Source organism: Lagopus muta, chromosome 1, assembly GCF_023343835.1.
Source record: "Lagopus muta isolate bLagMut1 chromosome 1, bLagMut1 primary, whole genome shotgun sequence".
NCBI lineage: Eukaryota > Metazoa > Chordata > Aves > Galliformes > Phasianidae > Lagopus > Lagopus muta.
Genome location: NC_064433.1, coordinates 55,460,472 through 55,478,587, shown reverse-complemented (window position 1 = coordinate 55,478,587; position 18,116 = coordinate 55,460,472). Strand labels below are relative to the sequence as shown.

Here is an 18,116-nt window from a genome sequence, read left to right as displayed (position 1 = left end):
AACCACTATTGTACTACATTAATCAAAGAGTGCTTGTACACACTTCATGCCACTTACCTCTAGCTCTACTGATCGCCTGAACTGAGCTCTGAGCACTTCTCTGATGGATTCACTGATGTTTTGGAGAATAGCTCTTCGGGCCAGCACTGGAAATTAATGTCAGTCAGTAAGTATACTTTAGCTTCACCTCTTGGGCTTCATCTCAAAGCTGCATTTTCAATAGTGTGATGCATGAAAAAGCAGACAATGAGATCAACTGTGTCAGACAAGTAAGACAAGGAAACAGGCAAAGGTATGAATATATCCTAAAAAGCAACTTAAACTGAATACAGTTTAAGAAACTACAGGTTTATTTCCTCTAATTTTTGTCAATATCTAATGTATTTAGTATTCTAGTCAAGGAACCTTCTTAAGAGTCACCCAAGCATTCAAATAGGGTCTGAAACTTGCAGCAATCGGTCTGGTCTGCACACCACAATGAGACTGCTGTCATAACACAGTTTAACTTTTGTAGGCAATGCACGGAATGCAGATGAAGTCAGAAAAAAGCCACAGCAAATATGCATCTACTTTTCTCTTAAATAGAAGCAAACAAACTTGGGTTAGTGAAAGGGATATCCACTAAGAAACTGCTACAAAATCCCCACGCCCTTACAGATGCTATGTCTGCTTGAGACTGTAACTGAGGACAAGGAAACAACTGAGAAGTGTGACACTGCCATTCTGCATCTATTTTCCGTCAGTAAACTGCCTACAGAACTGCCCAAAATATAGGTTAAAATAAATCTTCCTTCTTGCCAGCAGTCAGCACACCTTCATTTCTGGAGAATAAGATAATTATCACTTTGCTTTCCGCATTACAACAAAACTAAAGGGCAAAATGTGTTGATTACCACAGAGTATGCAGCATTTCTACAGTTGCCCTTGGTTAGTTCTCTGGTGCAAGCCAGGAGGAGGTAGGAAAACACCAAAAAAGCAAAAACACATGCTGAGACAATTGGTTCTGAAACACACTAATGTATTTTCTTCTGGTTAAAACCATGCCAAGTCCAATTGAAGCAAGCAGGAGATGGGGGAAAATACAAACATAAGCTGGTAGAGTAAAATGATAAAATAGCAACAAAATCCCAAACATTCTTTAAGCCAAATTTCTTCTTTCATATTAAAATATTATCTCACACCTGGGCTATTTGCAACAGTGTCAATCTCAAGGAGAAATTCAGAACAATCATTTGCAGAATGTTACTATAAGAATGTTTGTTTTCAAGCAATCAAATTAAAAAGTAGCCTCAAATATATGTACTTATATATACACATCAGCAGTGTTAAAACACAGCTTCATTCACTCTGCCAGGTAATTCACTGGCCTAGCAATTTCCCTTCAAGTGAATTCTTCTATATTGAAAAGATCCATGGATTTACAGCTATTTGACTAAATTTTACACATTTCTCTGATTTACTCAAGTAGCCAACTCAACACCTGCAGTTTAACTACGGGGTCACAACACAGTGGTTTCTGAAAATGAAACAAAGACGTTGGTGGCCTCTCACCAGCAGTGACGAGGTACGCGTCAGGAATTGCGATGTCACAGACGTAGGGCTGCCTGGTGGTGCTGGTGGCAGAGGGGAGGACGGCGGCTCCGGGGCGAGTGGAGGTGACCAGAGGAGGGGAGGAGGAAACACCAGACCTGCTTGTGGTGCTGGTGGCAGTGGTGGTGGGGATGGTGCTGGCAGCAACTGATGTGTCAACATCACTGGCTCCCGTTGGAATGTCGTATCCCATGGGAGGGAGGGAAGTCAAGGGAAATTGTGTGGGAACAAACAATGTGGTCACAGACGAAGATTCTGTAGGAGAGGGGAGAATGCTGCTGCCATCAGCATGCTGCGTCGGGCCGCCAGGGTCTGCAGTCATAAGGGCTGTTGTGTGAGTGCTGCTCTCGCTGAGGGATGTTAAAAGCAGCGTGGCCTCAACTGTAGCACCAATATCCTCATCCGAAGCCAGACCAGTTGAGAGTAGAGATGAAGACACATTTAAGACAGGAGTTGTTGGGAAGGTAGTAAACACAGAGATCAGATTTGTCTCATCAAGCAGGACGCTGCTTCTAAGAGGCCCGGTGTCAGAAGCGGGCAGCACCAGGGTGGGAGCCACGGACCACAAGGAGGAAGGGGAAGGCTCTAACTGAGAGGTAGCTCCTGGTACAGCTGAGGTAAACATGGCTTCGGATCCCACCGGCAATATGGATGGTGCTTCCAGAAACACAGACGAGTTGGAAAGAAAACTTGATGATGGCATTATTTCAGGTACATGTGCACCTGGAACAGAGGACGTATTTGAATAAAAGTACGAGGTTTGCCCGACAGAGAACAAAGACGCCTCGGAGTCAATGGCAGAGCTGACAGCGGTAGCTAAGTCCCAGCTGGAAACATCCTCAGAAAGTACTGGTGTTCCACTCAACAAGGTCTGAGGTAACGGTGTTGAGAAATCACTCTTCATGACAGAGTGAGAAGTTAGCACAGCTGATGACAAAAGTAAGTAGCTAGGTTCAATCAGAAATGGTGTTGATAAAAGACTGGATGAAAAATCTGAAATATTTAAAGACAGCTCTTCCCCTGTAGATGTCTTATCAAATAAAAATACGGATTCTGATGGCTTAAGTTCTGGCGACTCCAGCCAAGTTGTGGAGCTGACTGCAAGTGATGCAACCGGGTGGCTCACGATGGTCACAGACTCCAACAGAACAGTGCTGGTAGTGGGATGCTCTACACGAGTGTTTGGTGCCAGTGACACAGTTCCTGTGACAGGCAGAGAAAACTGGACAGCAGAGATGTCCAGGGAGGTCTCATTGGGCAGCTCATGGTAAGGAGAACTTGCAGGTTTTCTGTCATCAAGAGCAGTGTCCACAGTGCTCAATAAAAACAAACTCGAAGCAGGGATTTCTGCAAATCTTGAAGAAAATGAAACAACTGGTCTTGATGGAAAAGAAGTATCATATATCTCAGGTGTAGGCTCTTCTAACTCATATGTGTCGGCAATTACAGTTGTAAACGGAGTTACGCCTTGTACTTCAGAGGCTGTGAATGACAGAGTTTCAACATAATCACCTGAGCCCACATCGTGTTCTGGGGAAAATCCTGCTTCTTGCAGAAGAGAAATGGAGTCACAATATAAACACGAACTGTACGATCTCGTGAAAGGCACTGGGCTTATGAGCTCGCTATCAAGCTCAGATTGACTTGGTATTTCTGAATCAGCAGGCAAATTTGGTGCTGTACTAGAGAATTTCTGTGTAAACAAGCCAGCATTGAAAACTGTATCAGAGTAGGTGGACATGGCAGCTGAGTGACCTGGGAAAGCTGCAAATGGAAGACTGATGGAAAACAAAGCAGAATCAGCACTGGCTGTTGCAGCAACTGTGGCCCAGGGAATACTTGGAGCAGGGTCAGTCCTTACACTGACAGCTTCTGTTGCCCTGCTACTCATACTGGTGTAAACGTCACCACTTTGTGCTGTAGCACCTGCTGCAGCACGGCTATTTTCACCCAGCAACTTGAGATGGACAGGTGACCCCTCTGAAGTGGCCCCAGAAGGAAGAGATGTTACACTTCTGTTTACGTTTTCCCACATTGCATCCGCCTTCTCGGAAGGAACGGGAGTGAAATAAATACCTGTATCTGAAGGGTGCAATGGCAAGTGTCTGCTTGCAGTCAGTATTCCACTGTCTGGTACAAAAGGCTCCAACTCTGTGAGACTGGTAATGTAATCAAGGACAGCACTCAGTGGAGTCTTTTGCTGTGCTGTTCTCAAGATATCGTATGGTGAAGAAAAGACAGATAATGAAGGTGTTAGTAACGGGGTTTCTAATGTTCCTCTTGGTAGCTCTACTGTATTAACTGAGTGATGATCTGTTAAAATTGCAGAAGACTTCAGTGGAGGAGTCCACTGTACCTTTGGAAATGGGTTAATAAATTTGTCGTCACTTAAGAATGCCTCATTGCTTGTTACGGAGAAATCTATCAATGGTGTACTTCTCCCTTCTGAAATTCTGACCGTTTCTTCTTGGTTAAAGGAAGTCACATCGATGGGAGCGGTAACTGATGATAAAAGCGTTTGAAGAAAATTACTTTCTGGGGACTCCAAAGTACTTTTTGCTAAGGCCATTTGTGTTCTGCTGCCTGATATGCTTTGGTGCACCTTTGAGTCCATTGAGAAAAAGGAAAAATTTCGCTTCTCCAGGGATATCTCATCTAAATAAAAAGAGAAAGAAAAACAAACAAAAGCAGGTTAGCTTAAGCAGTAAGACTGGAAGAAGCAAACCTTCCAGAATTCTATTCAGAATTCAAGGCTACAGACAAAACTGCCCAGTACTTGAAAAAGTATTAAATTCTTCTGTGAAACCTCATTCCCTTTAAATGAGAGGGATGACAGGAGCTCCTCTCACTTGTCCCTTGACAGCAGCACCTCAGTGAGCCTGCAGAATGGAGAACAGCTCGCTCTCACAAGGTTTCTGCAGGTCAGCTAATGTGCTCCCAAAGTAAGCAGTCAGAAAGGGTAATAAGGTACAATACAGATAAAAACTTTGTGTAACTTCAGGGACTAAGTTTAGCTCTTCTGCCTTCTGCTAGCATCACCTCATTTCCTCCAGTTCTACTATTTCTTATTAGGCTCACTAGCAGATCTGTTCTCTTCCAAGAACCAGCTCCAGGAAGTATCAGAAATAAATGATACTGCTATTGATGAGAGATGAAAAGGAGTTCCCTTCATATGAGTCAGGAACCACACGCAAGTATTTGCTGACATAAAACATGTCCAGCAGTTATGTTTACATTGCCTGCTGTTAATCTCATTTTGGCCTGTAAACAGTTGTGGCAAATTGCTTCATTACACAATTGCCATCTTCATTCGCATCCTGCTGTAGGACTTGTTTGTTTACAAAACTTTCACTTCTTCAGCTTGCAGGACTGAGCTCAAGCAAGAAGGAGGAAAAGCTGTGATTTCAACAGACTTTTTAACAAGATTCTTGCAAAAAATCATGTATCAATTGCACAACTGGACTATATTTTCCACTCTTGCAAAAGTATTCTTGGATTGCACAAAAGATGTGCATACAAACTTTTTCCAGCCATGGATGTGTTTTACAAAGAAAAGATTTATTATTGAATATTTCTCTGAAATGTCTAGATGGGATTACTAGCCTTCAGAGTCGAATGTTCAAGGAAATCACAGAAAATTGCCCCCGGACATTTTTTCTAGGGTACACACAAAGGTTTCATTCTTACTTTAGCTATCCCCCCATCATCCTGTTTTCCTAGCATTACTGTTTTCATACTGGAGCTTACTGACAGCACACGCTGAAAAAGCTGCTGGGGGGTGGGAATCCCAACCAATTAAACCACTAGGGAACAGCTGAGAATAAAAGCTAGTGTACACAGTAGAAAGTGCCTGATGGTGATACAGTAGATCGCTGAAGTGTAGCTACATTAGCAAGCCCTCATAGCATGCCTTGATCTCGGTAGTCCACAACAGACCTTTGCAGGAGCAGTTCACCTATCTGTTACACGCCTGTTGCCAATTCAACAGCACTTTCCAAAAGTGATAAACTGCTGCCATCACCCCCTCTGCCCCTGTCTGCTAAACTCCCCGACGCAATTTTTCAAGCGCTGACACACTGACTTGGTAAGTTCTGAACCTGCTGATCTGAGAAGCACAATTATAAGAATTAACACACACAGCTAATGCCACTGTAACACTAACCAACTCTATTCAAATAGTACTGCTGTGATAATATGCTTCATTTTACAGATTCCATGTGCAATATTTTACAGTGTAACAATTATCATTCTCTTAAGTGGACCATTTTTTCCTCCTGCAACTCACTGCAAGTATCGCTAGCTACATGACGTTTGTGGTGTGATGAAAGAAGTTGCCTTAGAAAGCTCTCAAGTAAAAAATAGATAAATAGACAAAAAGTTAATAAAAACAACACAGGCCACTCTTGCAAAAGCTGTGCAGGACAAATACACAAGTACATCCTTGGCTTCTTCCTCTGGGCTCTGCTGCTGGAATGCAATGCAGCACAGCCGCTCTGAATAATGGCTTTCAGAAGTAAGTAACATGAGTAACAGCAAAAGCAGTCCCCGAGAGGCATGGGACCAAAGCAGAGATCCCCCTGCAGGGGCTTGTGATACCAGCCCCCCTTGCTGACAGAAAGGTGTCCTATGTTTTCTCTTCGTTGAAGCTCTTCCTGACCTCATTCCTTCCCTCGACTTTAGTTTTTTGCCTTTCTGATGTTTTGAGCAAGCAGGGAGTTACTGAAGGAAAAGAATCACAAGACCATAAAGCACGCACTGTCAAAATGAATCACTTCTCTCCCAGTACGCATAAAGGTATGCCATCGAACCTACACCCAGGAGGGGAGTAAACTCTTCAAAAGGGCTGACGACAGCAGGACTAGGGGAAATGGTTTTAAGTTGAAGGAGGGAAGATTTAGGTTAGATGTTAGGGGGAAGTTCTTTACTAGGAGAGTGGTTAGGCCCTGGAACGGGCTGCCCAGGGAGGTTGTGGATGCCCCGTCCTTGGACGTGTTTAAGGCCAGGTTGGACGGGGTCCTGGGCAACCTGATCTGAATATGTATGTTGGTGGCCCTGCTAGGCAGGGGGGTTGGAACTACATGATCCTTGGGGTCCCTTCCAACCCGGGTGATTCTGTGATTCTGTGATTCTGTGATTCTGTGATCAGTCCTTCTAGGTAAAATGCTGTGAAATACTGCCCATTTTTGACAGACTTTGTATACTTAGTGTTTGCTTAAAATGAATTCCAAATTATAAGCAAATGCACTAATAAAGATTTCCTTGTACATCATGGTTTCATGCTGTAAGCCCCAGCATTAATAACCTCTAAAGACAGAATGCACAGTACACGTGACATTACTCCACAAGATGCTTAATATGACTGGCAAAGGTGCCCACATTCCGATTACTAAGAGCACTTCTGATCTGCAAAAAGCTACAGGTGATGATAGATAAGCTGATTCTGCAGACGAAACAACTGCACTGTCTACACACACCCATGCTGTGCACTTTCATCTTCCTTCACCCACAGAGAGCCGCTACTATCTTTGCTCTATTTGACAAGGCAAAATCCTGCTGGAAGTGACTACAAGCCACAAAGATTTCCGCAGAGCTAGTTAGAATTACAGCATCATCAAGGTTGGAAAAGACCACCAAGATCATCCAGTCCAAACATCAACCCATAGTTGCACTGATAACAATTCAAGAGACATGCATAAGGCAAGGGCAACTCTGGCTTTAAATTCACTCCAACTTTACAGCTAGACTTTTGTTGAGAACCTGTGTTTTTCTTTGAAAGACACAGGAAAACAACTTCAGAATAAAACATGGTGGGATTTTGTTTATTTGTTTGTTTTTAAGGAAAACAAAAACTACTGCCAGAGCACAGAGAACTTAGAAAAGCTAAGAGACAAGGTAAGAGTGCTGATTACTTGAAATGAGAGATGTAAGATTTTGAAACAAAAACTCCCCGGCAAGTTTGCAAGCCTGTGTTCTATGTTAGTTGCTTCGGCTGGCTTTTTAGAAGCAGGGAGTACTAATGACATGCCATTACTAATACAAATTATTGTTTTCTGTCATCTTCAGCAGAACAGTACACTACTTGACTACCGCTCGTCAGAGCTACACACCACTCGGGCACAGATGGGACGTGCAGCAGATGTGCCAGGGAGCAGCCAGAGAGCTCACAAAGAGGAGCAGCACCGTGCTCTGAAGGAGGCGAAGGCACAACGCATGGCAATCACATCCTCATCGCTGCAAAGCAGCTGATCTGGCTATGCTGCGGGACAAAGGAGCTGACAGACTGCACATGTTCTGCTGTACTTTAATGCCGTGACTGCACAAAGCTATTGATTAATATCAATGCTGACTTGTTTGCTCGCACAGCTGTTGTTGTTGGGTGACAGACTCACCATCCAGCAAGTGTGCTGCCATTGAGCCAGGCAATGGTGACAGGATGACAAGCAGGCAAGGCACACTCCACAAAGCTGGTAAACAACGTTATAAAAAAGGATAGCTTGGGAAGCCAAGCTGCGATGCTAAGCTACAGCAAAGAGGAGGGAAAAAGAACACTGGTGCAAATGATCACATGATCCACAGATGGCACCAGGACTGTGCTTTCATCCAGACAAAGACATTCAGAAACCAAAGGAGTGACACCAAAAGCAACATGCTAATGTGAGCCGGATGGTGAACTCTGCTGCTTCTGCCACCCACTGAAACAGGCTGGAGGCTGAATGACATCGACCAGCACCAAAACCTGTCACTGGACACAAGGAGCCCTAACGCTGCATTTACAGAAGCATGGCCGTGCATCACAATACTGGCTGAATGTGGTGAATTCCCAGCAGCAAATGGCTGTTGCAGTCTGTAGACTTCTTTGAGGATAAAGTATACCATGTCAAATTGCCAGAAAGCCACAGGTGTACATAGCCCAGGAACTAGGCTGGCCATTTTTCTAGAAAGCAATTAGAGAAATACAGTTTTCATTCACTCAAAACTTGCAGTGTTGGAGAGAAAACTTGTTACACTCTATATACTCTATATAATAAAGCAAAACAACAAATTTGCAGTTAAATACATATAGATATGTGAATACATAAAAATATACGTTTATATATACACACACTATTATAAATGCAGGACCTGAGATGTAATTTCAGCTCTGCCACTGATCAATTTGCAAATTCTATAGAAGTCACATCCCTTTTCTGCACCCTGTTAGTAAAATATGGCAGTGGTACACTGCCACAACTATCAGTATGTGTGAAAGCATAGTTAGCTTCCTGTCTTACAGAGATCTTCAATTACAAGTGATAGGTACAGGCATAACAAAAGAGGAAAAAAAACCATAGTCTTTACTTGTAATCAAATAAAAACTTGTGAATAGAAATGTTAGTTTTGTTGAGAAACTAAGTAAAGCCTAATAGAGTTTGAAAACACTAGAAAGCGCCAGAAAAGTAGTTCAACACAAAAATCATTTAAAAATATATATCCTGTAAATAAATGCAAGGATCTACATCATCAAGTTTTAGTGTCTGTCCTTTTTAACCAAGGAGAAAACAGAGGTGCTATGGTAGACCAGCAGCCAATGCTATACACATTCCAAGTATTATGAAAAAACCCTTGACTAGACAACAGCTCCCAAATTAAAATTTTAGCTACAAACTGATTAGATGGCTCTCTAACTTTGGGCAAACTGATATGTCATAGAATCATAGAATGGCTTGGGTTGGAAGGGACCCCAAGTATCATCAAGGTCCAACTCCCCCACCACAGGCAGTGCCACCAACCTTCAGATCTAGTACCAGACCAGGCTGCCCAGGGCCCCATTCAACCTGGCCTTGAACACCTCCAGGAACAGGGGCATCCACAAACTCTCTAGTCAGCTTGTGCCAGTACCTCATCACTCTCTCTGTAAAGAACTTTCCCCTGACATCCAATCTAAACCTTCCCTCCTTGAGCTTAAAACCATTCCCCCTTGTCCTCCTACCACTGTCTACTCTCGTAAGAAGTCCCCTCCTGTTTATAATCCCTTTTTAAATATTGGAAGGCTGCACTGAGGTCTCCTCAGAGTCTTCTCTTCTCTAGTGCTCCAGCACTCTGATCATCTTTGAGGCCCACCTCTGGACCCTCTGCAACAGCTCCACATCTTTTCTGTACTGGGAGCCCCAGGCCTGGACACAGTAGTCTAGATGGGGACTCACAAGGGCAGGGTAGAGAGGGACAGTCATGTCCCCGTCCCTTTTGGCCACCCTTCTTCTGATGGAACCCAGGATACCATGTCACATCTCAAGGAAGCTTTCAACAAAATTTCTGCCATTCACCATGATTCAGATTTTTGTTTGAGAACTGTAAAGTCTGAAACTGTATTAACAGAATGTAGTGTGGGATAAGACCACCCAAGAGTAAAGAGGATGATAGGTGCAAATGTAAGCGAATAAATCGTCAACTCTTTCTCACACAGCTTAACACTTAATAACTTCTTTATTTAACAGCATTTAGCCCAGCTTCAGTCAAAAAGGCCGTGTACATATTAGATCACTATAAAAAATACCCACGGCTCTCTTGTGTAAGCCTGTGACTAATTTCTTAGGTGTCTAGCCTGTAGGAAAATACCAGTCACAGAGCACTGGCAGCTGAAAAGCCATCTCCTTCCTCCTCCAGGAGACACCGAGCACAGACTGAGCTGCATCAGCAACCATGTCAGCACAGTGATGTCAGGGCAAAGATAGGGCTGGGGGTCCTGCTCCTCAACAGGGCTGCAGCAGCTCTCAGAGGCTGCTACTGCACATGTATGCAATGCTCCCTCCAATTAGCATGTGTTGGGGCTGCATGAGTGGCAAAGAGCAAGAGCAGGACAGGCAGCCCTTTCCCAAAGGCGTTCATCTTACTGGGAAAGATCCCAAGCATCTCTCAGCATTTAAAATGCATGCTTGTGAATTTTCAGTATTGAAGGTGTTTATACGACATGAAAAACTAAAACAGAGAAAAGATTAAGAAATACAAATTTTAAGTCACAGCAGCCTTTCCTACTGCAGTAAGGTTGAAGGCAACGTTTCACAATCATAGAAAAGGCGGTACTAAGAGAAAAATAATACAGCTACCACAAAGCACATAAAGTGGCTGTCTATGTACGTGCAAGCTCACTTTGCACATCAGGGTTCCACAAACAGCCAAGAAAGAAGTGGAACATCTTGAAGTTGTTCTTTATCCACATGCAAACAGATGTGGCTCAGCTGCCACCCAGGTGCAAGTTTACATGAAATTCCCCCTCCTCCACAGCAAATCAACACAACTTTCCAGCTCCATATGAACAGAAAAGATGCACTAAAACGCAAAGGGAGGCAGCACAGACAAAACCTCTCTTCCTTGCCAGCAGAGTTTGATGAAGTCTTTGCAGAAAAAAAATATGTTCAGTAGAAGATAATCTGACTGCATTTCATACTTCTCTGAGGCAAAAAAAAAAAAAAAAAAAAAAAAAATACTCCTCAAGCATTGCATCTAAAAGTGACTGAAGTACAAACTGACACCTCAGTGAACCTATGCTTTTGCTGAAAACCACCAAATTAAAAAGCTATCAAGCAGTCTGGGATCTCAATTTCTATGGATGACCTCATCAGGGAACTCAGAACCTTCATTCTGATCCAAGAATCTTCCAAATGTGTCCGCGGCTGAGGCAGAACAGGACTCTTCAGTAGTTTACAGTAACTAGTACTTTAAAAGAAAAACAAACAAACCACCAGTCCCTCTTTATCTAGGACCACTATAAAACATTGTTTTGCATAACAGAGGAAAAATTTTGCAACTCAAGTGAAGCTTTTCATTATGCAAAAGACAACAGTATACAACAGATCAGACAGTAAGAACAGCAGAGCACACACAGATGGAGGGCAGAGCAAACACCTCCACAAGCACACACTCTATAAACATAATCACACAGTGAGAACTACTCCCCCCACACAGTATTACTGCCTTAGCAGTGGGACGGGAACAAAAATCTGTTAAACAACAGCTTCTCATGACTGCAAAATACCTGCAGACCCAAAGACTCAAGATATCCTCCCCTGAGTTACGGGTCACTCCCTACACTGATCTTAACAAATTATTTTAATACCCAGTTGAGAATCATAGTATCATAAAGGTAGAAAAAGACTACTAAGACCATCCAGTCCAACCATTCCATCCCCCCCATGCCCACTGCCCACATCCCTCAGTGCCACATCCACACGGCTCCTGAACACCTCCAGGACAGTGACTGCACCACCTCCCTGGGCAGCCTATGCCACTGCAGCACCGCTCTTGCTGAGAAGAAATATTTCCTAATATCCAACCTGAAACTTCCTGATCAACTTAAAGCCATCTCCTCTTGTCCTATCAGTTACCTGGGAGAAGAGGCCAATCTCCACTTCACCACAACCTCCTTTCAGGTTGGTGTAGAGAGCAATAAGGTCTCCCCTGAGCTCCTCTTCTCCACACTCCCCGTCAGACTTGTGCTCCAGATCCCTCACAGCTCTGTTGCCCTTCTCTGGACATGCTTCAGGTCCTCAATGTCTTTCTTGTAGTGAGGGGCCCAAAGCTGAGGACAGTACTTGAGGTGCAGCCACGCCAGTGCTGAGTACAGAGGGATGATCACTTCCCTGCTCCTGCTGGCTGCAGTATTTCTGATACAAGTCAGGATGCCATTGGCCTTCTTGGCCACCCGGGCACACTGCTGGCTCATGCTCAGTCAGCTGTCAGCTAACACCCCCAGATCCTTTTCCTCAACTTCTTTCCAGCCGCCCTGCCCCAAGCCTGTAGCACTGCATGGAGTTGTTGTGACCAAAGTGCAGAACTTGGAAAAAGCTAGCCATGACCAAAAAAAAAAAAAAAAAAGCCAGCCATGACTATTCAAACCATTTTAATCATCATTCAAAGCACATTAATCATCCTGAAAGATGATTAAAAAAGGTATGAGAGAGGATGCCAAATAGACTGTGGTTTGATGTATTCCTACAGAACATCACCCGCAGCTGAGGAAAGCAACAGCTCTGTGCAGAGCTCAGTGCTCCAGCGTGGCTGGCCAGCCCTGCACACACACACACACACACACACACACACACACACACACACACACACACACACACACAGAGCTGCAAATCAAACCACAGTTCAAAGTCTAGCTTTTGTTGGGAGCATTCACGCTTTTCTGGCATTTACTCGTATGTGACATCATCATGTGGGAAGCCATGTGTCAGAGATAAAGTACACACGAACTGGAAGTGGCTTTGCAAATGTTAATTCTAAGAAAAACACTCACCAGATTTGCTCATCGTGATAAGCAGGTCATGCTTTTAAAAACAAAAGGAAAAACTTTATTCCCCCATTCAATGTTGGTTTTTTTTTTCTTTTTTTTACTTGTTTACTTTCTGCAAAGCAACTTCATTTCTACTGCCAGTTTTTATACAATCAAATGATCACTGAGAAGCTTTCTGCCTAGGCTCAAGATTGCAGCTTCCTCCAAAATGCAGAGATACTGCAAGCTTTCAGAAAGATTGATGAAATTTATACCAGCCTATCTTTTTACAGATGACATCTATCACTGAGCAGTACTTTGTGTTCATTGCATATAAATGCTTTTAGGAATAGCATACCCTTAAAAGAAAGTGAATTTTATCTCTTAAATTGTGTTACTACCATAAAAATATCTAGAAGCAATGAAATGATGGAAAGTCTGAAGTCAAGCGCAAATATCTAATTAAAACAGAGCCTATGTGGTATCCTAGTAACCCAGTTATCCACAGGGACTCTCTTCATTGACATATATTCTTAACTGGGCTGTGCTGACAAAGGAAATGTATACCCTTGACTGAGCTTTCAGTTGTTCAGGTCAGCAGGCTCACCGCTTGTGCACAGTGTTGCTGTTCCCAAATTGCATTATTCAAGAGGAATAAATGGATACCCCAACCTATGATACCTAAAATTACTTCAACAAATTAATTTAGGAGACTGATGTTTCATGCTGAAAAAGCCAAAAACATTTTCAACCAGCAGAGTAACATCACTGCGTACTTCATACTTTACTCATAGCTACAAACTTGACTGCACCTGGCCCATATCCTTGAAATATGCCTGCAAACACTCAATTTTATAGCAGCTACATAGAATCATAGAATCATTTGAGTTGGAAAGTATCCTTAAAGGCCATGTAGTTCAACTCCCCTGCAATGAACACCCACAGCTACATCAGGGTGCTCAGAGCCTCATCCAGCCTGACCTTGAGTGTCTCCAGGGATGGGGCATCCACCACCTGTCTGGGTCACCTGTTCCAGTGCCTCACCACACTTACTGTAAAAAACTGCTTCCATATAACCAGTTCCAATCTCCTTTTAGTCTGAAACCATTTCCCCTAGTCCTATCATAGCAGATCCTGCTACAGAGTCTGTCCTCTTCTTTTTCACAGCGCCCCTTAGATACTGAAAGGATACCTATACATAAAAGCTCTTATACAGTCAGATATGAAAGCATTTAGTAGCACTCTCAGCATTTGTCATTAGGCAAATCAGGTTACATGAGAGAGAATTCTATCAACTCACCTCAGAGGAAAGGGAAATATTAAGAAGTTGGGAAAGCAGAACAGTTACTGAGATGCCTTCATCATGATCTATAATCATCGAAAGAAATGGAATGTACACAGAGATGGAACCAAAGTTCAAGAAATAGTCACTTCTTCAGTAGCAGTTTGAAATAAGTTTACCTAAGAATTTTCTTCAGACCCTTCAAGGATTTATTGGGCTTTACCTCGCTTGGAAAAAGAGGAACATCCCAGAAAAACCCCTGCAATAAATAGGACCTTTCACTGTCTAATACCAAAGGTCAAACTTCCACCATATCTCATAACTATCAAACTTTCAGAAGTCACTTTCCTGGGAACATTATTATAGAAGATGGAAAAGGTAACTAGTATTATTTCAAATAAGAGCCAGAAACAAGTAAATAAAAACACCACATGGTTTTCTGCCCCTTCCTAGCAGACTGATAGGCTCAGGTTAGAGAGACTCATTAGAGGTCCTAGAATCTCAAATAGCATGTTTCCTTGTACAAATATCTCAAGATTTAGAAATTAATTCTGGTCTTTTTTGTCTTTTTCTCCTTAATAATATTCTCAAAATGACACAAGTAAAGAAATCTCAGCTGTTAACATGTTTGAAAAAGGAAACTTGCTCAAAGCCTTTTCTCCCTTGCTCTCAGTGCAATGTAACATATCTAATCACTGCTCCCAGACCATTTTTCTGGAAACAGGTTATCCAGAGCAACTGCAGTCTGCTTTTTCAGACCTGCAGCCAAGTTCATGACTGACACAAGTGAGTTCAACACTGCTGGCTCCAGCAAAATTGCATCATCTTTTCCCAGTACTGGAGCAGATGCTCTGAGACCAGCCAGAGAGTAACACCCAAGTTATTAAGGTGTGAGTCTTCTACCTCTCAGTACCCTTAGTTGATTGAGGTGCGTGTGACACCTGGAAATTAAGAGAATGAAGCTGTGAACACTGATATCCCCAAGCCCTGACTTGTGCATCTGCCAGGTGCCAAGACCATCCTGTGATAAGAACTGGAGTTTCTGCATGGCCCTAGAGACTGTACAGCCTTGGTTAACAAAAGAATGAATAAATAACGCATTAACAAGCGTGGCACGAATGCCTTGGAAAAGGAAGGGATCTGCTGTTAGAAACAATGAATACAGACATAATCCAGAAAAAGAACTGAAGGGGTGTTTGCTTATTAGAAGCATGCATAGCAGAACCAGTAAGGTAAAGAAGAATTGTGACAATCAGAGAAATGTGTGGGACTGGAAAGCATTACATATCCCTGCTTTACAAGGTCATCGATCACAGCATTCTTGACAGGAACAGTATCATATCGGGAATAAAACAAAGCAGCACTTCCTAATTCAATGATTGGGAAATACTCCACAAAGCTAAACATTAAAAAAGAGGAAACGGAATTTCCTCATAATTTGTAGTGAAACATCAATTTATGCACCTTTCACAAGCAAAACTACTAGCAAAGAGCAACCAAGAATCAGTGAAGCTCCAAAGCCACAGCCTGGCCATGCTGGTTTTGTAGAAGACATTTTAGTTATAACTGACATTTACTAACAACATGAAACAAAATACCTTCTCTTCCTTAAGGCAAAAAGGACAGACAGTTGGCAAGGCATCATGCAGACACAGCTAACAATAGCCAAGTCTGCCACGCTCATGAATAATCATTCTGAGCTCTTCACCTCTATTGCCATAAAGCATCACAATTAGATTTTTCAAGATCCACAGCACACCACTACCAACACTGTTAGCTTAGCAAACTGTCACATGATTGAATAATGACAGTGTACAGGCAATCTTCTAGGTCCTTACTAATATCTCTCCTGGCCCTTCAGCTCACTGGGAAATGCCTCTTTTCCACCCTCCATAGGCTCTACGATGTGAAGCTGCACAAGGCCTCTATTACTGCTTAGTAAAGTTATGGGCACAGGAGTCAGTATATTTCTTTATAAGAAGTATAAATTGCAATACACACTGATTAAACAGGGACATATATACACTACTCCACCTAATAGCGGCAGCACTGTTAAAAGAAACAGCCAGCTATTGCATTTTGAACTGAATTAAGGAACTAGGGTTCTGGATTACCATGAATTGCTATGACTTTCCTGAGGTTCAATTTCAGGAAAAGGCTCTTCACATGAAAAGTTGACATACTTTTTAAAATTTGTATATAAAAGCAAATAAATAGATACAATTTTTCAAAATAAAGATCAGACCCCTTTCTGATCAAGCACACAATTCTATTCTACTTCATTACATGCTTGGTACAATTTAATTACAGAGTTGCTCAGTTATTTTCTAAAAAAGAAAGCTTATGCATATCACAATATTTCCAAATAATAGAAATGAAATGAAAATGACTGCACATGTTAATAACTACCTTCACTTTTATTCCAAATAACAGGTTAAAATGACCAATTTCATTGGATAAAGAAATAATCCTGGTATGGTCATTTACATAGTGCATCAGTTATCAAATTTAGTACTGTAATTGGGCTTATATGGCAAGGTTTTGTTAGTGGGGAGCTGCAGCCGAGGCCTCTGTGAGCAGAGCCCAGCAGCTGCCCCATGTCAGAACAGAGCCAGCTCCAGCTGCTCCAAAAGGGGCCTCCTGTCCTGTGCAAGAACAGGTGGGAGAAAGGAATGAGAAAACATGAGTGAAATAGCCCTGTAGCCATGAAGGTCTGTACAGAAGGAGGACAGGAGGTTCTCCAGGCACTGAGCAGAAGTTCCCTGCAGCCCAGGAGAGGCCGACGGCAGAGCTGACCGTACCCCTGCAGAGCATGGGCACCAGGTAGAGCAGATCTCCACGTGCAGTCATGGAGGAACCCATGGAGCAGTAGTGAATGAGGCCTGAAGGAGCTGCAGCCCATGGATAATCCCATAGGGCAGGAGCTGCAGCCCATGGGGAGCTTATCTCAAGAGGAAATACTTCTCTACAGAAAGGAACTGTCCCCAGTAAGAAAGGATGAAGTCTTCTATATATCAAGCTGACCTCTACGGCTTAAGAGGCTTGCACTATGCACGTGGCTACTTTCTCCCCTCATGAGCTTGGCCTTTCCCAAGTTACACAGCTTCAGTGCCCATAATTGAAAACAGACAGTGTTTGTGAATCAGATCTCAACACAGACACTCTGCACTACATTGCCATGTACAGCCAACAGTTCCTTGGGAAGGGACTTCTACCCTCATTATCTCTGACTGCAATACTTGTACTACCCCACTAATATTCTCTCTCACTATCAACTGACCTAATATACTGGCAATACAAATAATTTATCACTGACTTAAGGCACAATCCACTTCTTGGATAAACAAAGCATTCATCAAGGTGTTCTTCCCCAACTGAATATAAGAAATCATTTTGAAAACACAGAGAAATTCCTGTTCTCTTTTTGAAGTGGACCAAATGTGGCTTCAAACTAAATGAAGAAAAAATGCTTCGGCACAACTGAGCTTGATCATCGCTTGCTTTTAGCCTTACACTGGTAATCATGTGTGTGAAGTGCTGTCCTAGTCTGGTAAAGTCTGCACACAGCGCGCAGGAAACAACGGCCTGTGCAGAGTCAGGTCTCATTCATAAAATAGCATGGTGCAGACTGAACCTGTTAATTAAAATGGAAAGAGAAAATGTGATGGGAGTATGATAACTCGAGAAGCTTTCCTCACAAATGCACTATATTTAAATGCTCTCATTTGCAACAATTTGAGCCTTATTCAACCACTGGAACTAGATTTTCCTTTCCATGCCGCCTTTTTCCCCCAGGACCAACATTATGTGGCACTGAGCACAGCTGAGCTTAGCCTTTCCTGCACAGTCCTGTGCAAAGCACCTCAAGTGCTGCATGAAAGGCAGTGCTCCTGACCCAGCTGATTGCACAGGAGTTCCCCAGGAAGATATAAAAACACATCTGCTGCCTCGTGCTGTGATACTACAGAAACATGACAGGTATTTGTGTGTGAC

At 42.9% G+C, this 18,116-nt stretch overlaps 1 protein-coding gene across 4 annotated transcripts in view; it reads right to left on the bottom strand.

The window, feature by feature from the left end:
* The window catches only part of KIAA1549 (KIAA1549 ortholog), a 137,107-nt gene that overhangs the window by 70,632 nt on the left and 48,359 nt on the right, over positions 1-18,116 (bottom strand). For all 4 annotated transcript variants that reach the window (XM_048937511.1, XM_048937529.1, XM_048937538.1 and 1 more), the window contains exons 2-3: positions 1,552-4,245; positions 58-146 (exon numbers count right to left, since the gene is read on the bottom strand). In XM_048937511.1, the coding sequence (XP_048793468.1) occupies positions 58-146; positions 1,552-4,245 (2,783 nt within the window). The remainder of the gene's footprint in view (positions 1-57; positions 147-1,551; positions 4,246-18,116) is intronic.